At 38.7% G+C, this 2,278-nt stretch overlaps 1 protein-coding gene across 1 annotated transcript; it reads left to right on the forward strand.

Moving 5' to 3' along the window:
- Window positions 1-857: 857 nt before the first annotated feature.
- LOC148549693 (protein FAR1-RELATED SEQUENCE 5-like) lies at window positions 858-1,577 on the forward strand. Its single transcript, XM_088496092.1, has one exon. It carries the CDS (start codon window positions 858-860, stop codon window positions 1,575-1,577), a length of 720 nt encoding a protein of 239 aa, XP_088352218.1.
- The last annotated feature ends 701 nt before the right edge of the window (window positions 1,578-2,278 follow it).

The raw sequence follows: 2,278 nt of genomic DNA on the forward strand, positions 1-2,278 counted from the left end.
AACTCGACTCAGACCCTTGCGATGTGTGGGGAGCCAAATTAAAAAATATTGTATTATTTATTAACTGACTTATTTATGTGTTTGCTGATATGGTTTAGAAGATTGTATAGTATGGCTTAATTTTGAGATGTTCTTTGGTTGGGTATGTATTAAAATAATTTAGGAAGAAAATAAGAATAAATGTAGCATAAAATTATAAATAATTATTTATTAATAATGTTATGTTAGAATATCTTCATGAAGTAGATGTTGTATGCTAAAGTTGAATACGGTTAAAGATACTTTGAACTATTCTTTTGAGAGAATATATGAGATGGTAGAAAAATAGAAAAAAGTATTACTTAAGAACTGAATCGTTTGAGGAGACCAATTAATATATCCGTTGAGTAGTTTTTCCTGAAAATTGTTATTAGTATATTATATATGTAAATGTCAATTGTGTGTAACTTACATGTAGATGGAGGTATCCTTAAGTGATGCGGCTGTTGGTATCGGGGGGACTGAAACCGAGGCTGATAAGGAATCAGATCCGAAGGACCTAAGTGGTGAAGATGTGGCGAATGAGGATTTGGGTGAATATGAAGATGTCACCGAGTTAGATGTTGATGACATAAAGCAGATGGGGTGGGATAGTGTTGACGCAGCTTATAAGTTTTATAGGAGGCTGGGAAAGTATTATGGATTCGGCATCAAGAAGGGTGATTTAGGCAAGGATTATAGTGGAAATTTGATTAGATATAGGTTTTTTTTGTAATAAATAAGGTTTGAGGGATCGAAGACACAATGACAGAGTTGATAGAAGGAGGATATACAGACTTGAGACACGGACCAATTGCAAGGCTAAGCTCTCCATTTACATGGACAAAACTGAGCATTATTGGAAGGTGCAAAAAGTTACGAGAGAACATAATCACGAATTAACACCTACGTCGATGGTTCATCTGATTTCCAACCATCATGAAATGACCGATGCAGCAAGGGCTCAGATTGATGGATTACGTGTGAGTGGCATTGCGACATCGAAGATTGTTAGATACATGGCAGGAATGGATGGCAGGTACTCGTTGCTGGGTTTCTTGAAGAAAGACGTGTACAACTACGCCGACAGAACCCGTCACGCTAACATATCGGATGGTGATGCGAATGCGGTTATTGTTTATCTGGAGGGAAAGGCTGGTTCGGACCCCATATCGGTAGCTAGATACAGTGTAACAAAAGATGAACGGTTGGCAAATTTAATTTGGGCTGATAAAGCCAGCAGAGCTGATTATCAACATTTTGGAGATGTTCTTGCCTTCGACTCGACCTATAAGAAAAACAAGTACAAAAAACCTGTTGTGATTTTTTCAAGCTCTAACAATCACAAGCAAACAATGATTTTTGGGTTTAGGCTATTATTTGACGATAGTGCAACTTCTTACAAGTGGATGTTAGAAAATTTGCTGGAGGTGATGTGCAAGAAGAAACCCTCTGTGGTCGTGACTGACGGGGATAAAGCAATTATTAAGGCCGTCAGATCAGTTCTTCCTGATTCAACACACCAATTGTGTGTGCTTGGAATATTGAAAAAAATGTGATGTCAAATGTGAAAGGTGAAACTTTACGTAGCTTGTTCAGAAGGTGGTTGTATGTTGACATGGCAATAGAGGAGTTCAAGATGGAATGAGAGAGCGCTGTTGCTGATTATGACTTACAAGGAAAGGAGTGGGCCACCCAGATGTATGAGAGGTGGGGGATGTAGGCAAATGCATATCTACGAGACAAGGTTTGCCTGAGTTTTTGGACAACTTCCCAATGTGAAGGGATTATAGCCTTCGTAAAAAAATTTTCGAAGACAACGCACACTATACTTGAGTTAGTTTAGAAGTTGGAGTTGGTTGTCTAGGAGTATAGAAATAAGGAGTTACTACTCCACTTCAAGTCCATCAATTCTGTTCCGATCATGATGACTGGTTTCACATCGATTGAGCAACATGATGCCTCAGTGTATACAAGAGAAGTCTTTACTGATGTCAAGAAATAGATCATCGGTGATGGGACATTGAATCTTATATCCAAGAGAAGGTGCCTAAACACAATGGTCTACACAGTTGAGAAGTACGAGCAACCAGCTATGAGCATTATGGTAGCCTTTGGCAGGTCCTCTAGAAAAATTGAATGCCAATGTAACTTTTGGAGAGTGAATGGGTATCCCTGTAGCCATATGTTCTTTGTCATGAAATAGAAACATGTGACAGCGATTCCGGATGCACTTGTGCTGCAGAGATGGCGATTAAAT

This window comes from Arachis ipaensis, chromosome B8 (assembly GCF_059453495.1).
Source record: "Arachis ipaensis isolate K30076 ecotype BB chromosome B8, ASM5945349v1, whole genome shotgun sequence".
NCBI classification, from domain to species: Eukaryota; Viridiplantae; Streptophyta; class Magnoliopsida; order Fabales; family Fabaceae; genus Arachis; species Arachis ipaensis.

Bases quoted from the DNA above. Each gene is read 5' to 3' on its own strand.
- LOC148549693 (XM_088496092.1), top strand. From the start codon at position 858: ATGGACAAAACTGAGCATTATTGGAAGGTGCAAAAAGTTACGAGAGAA.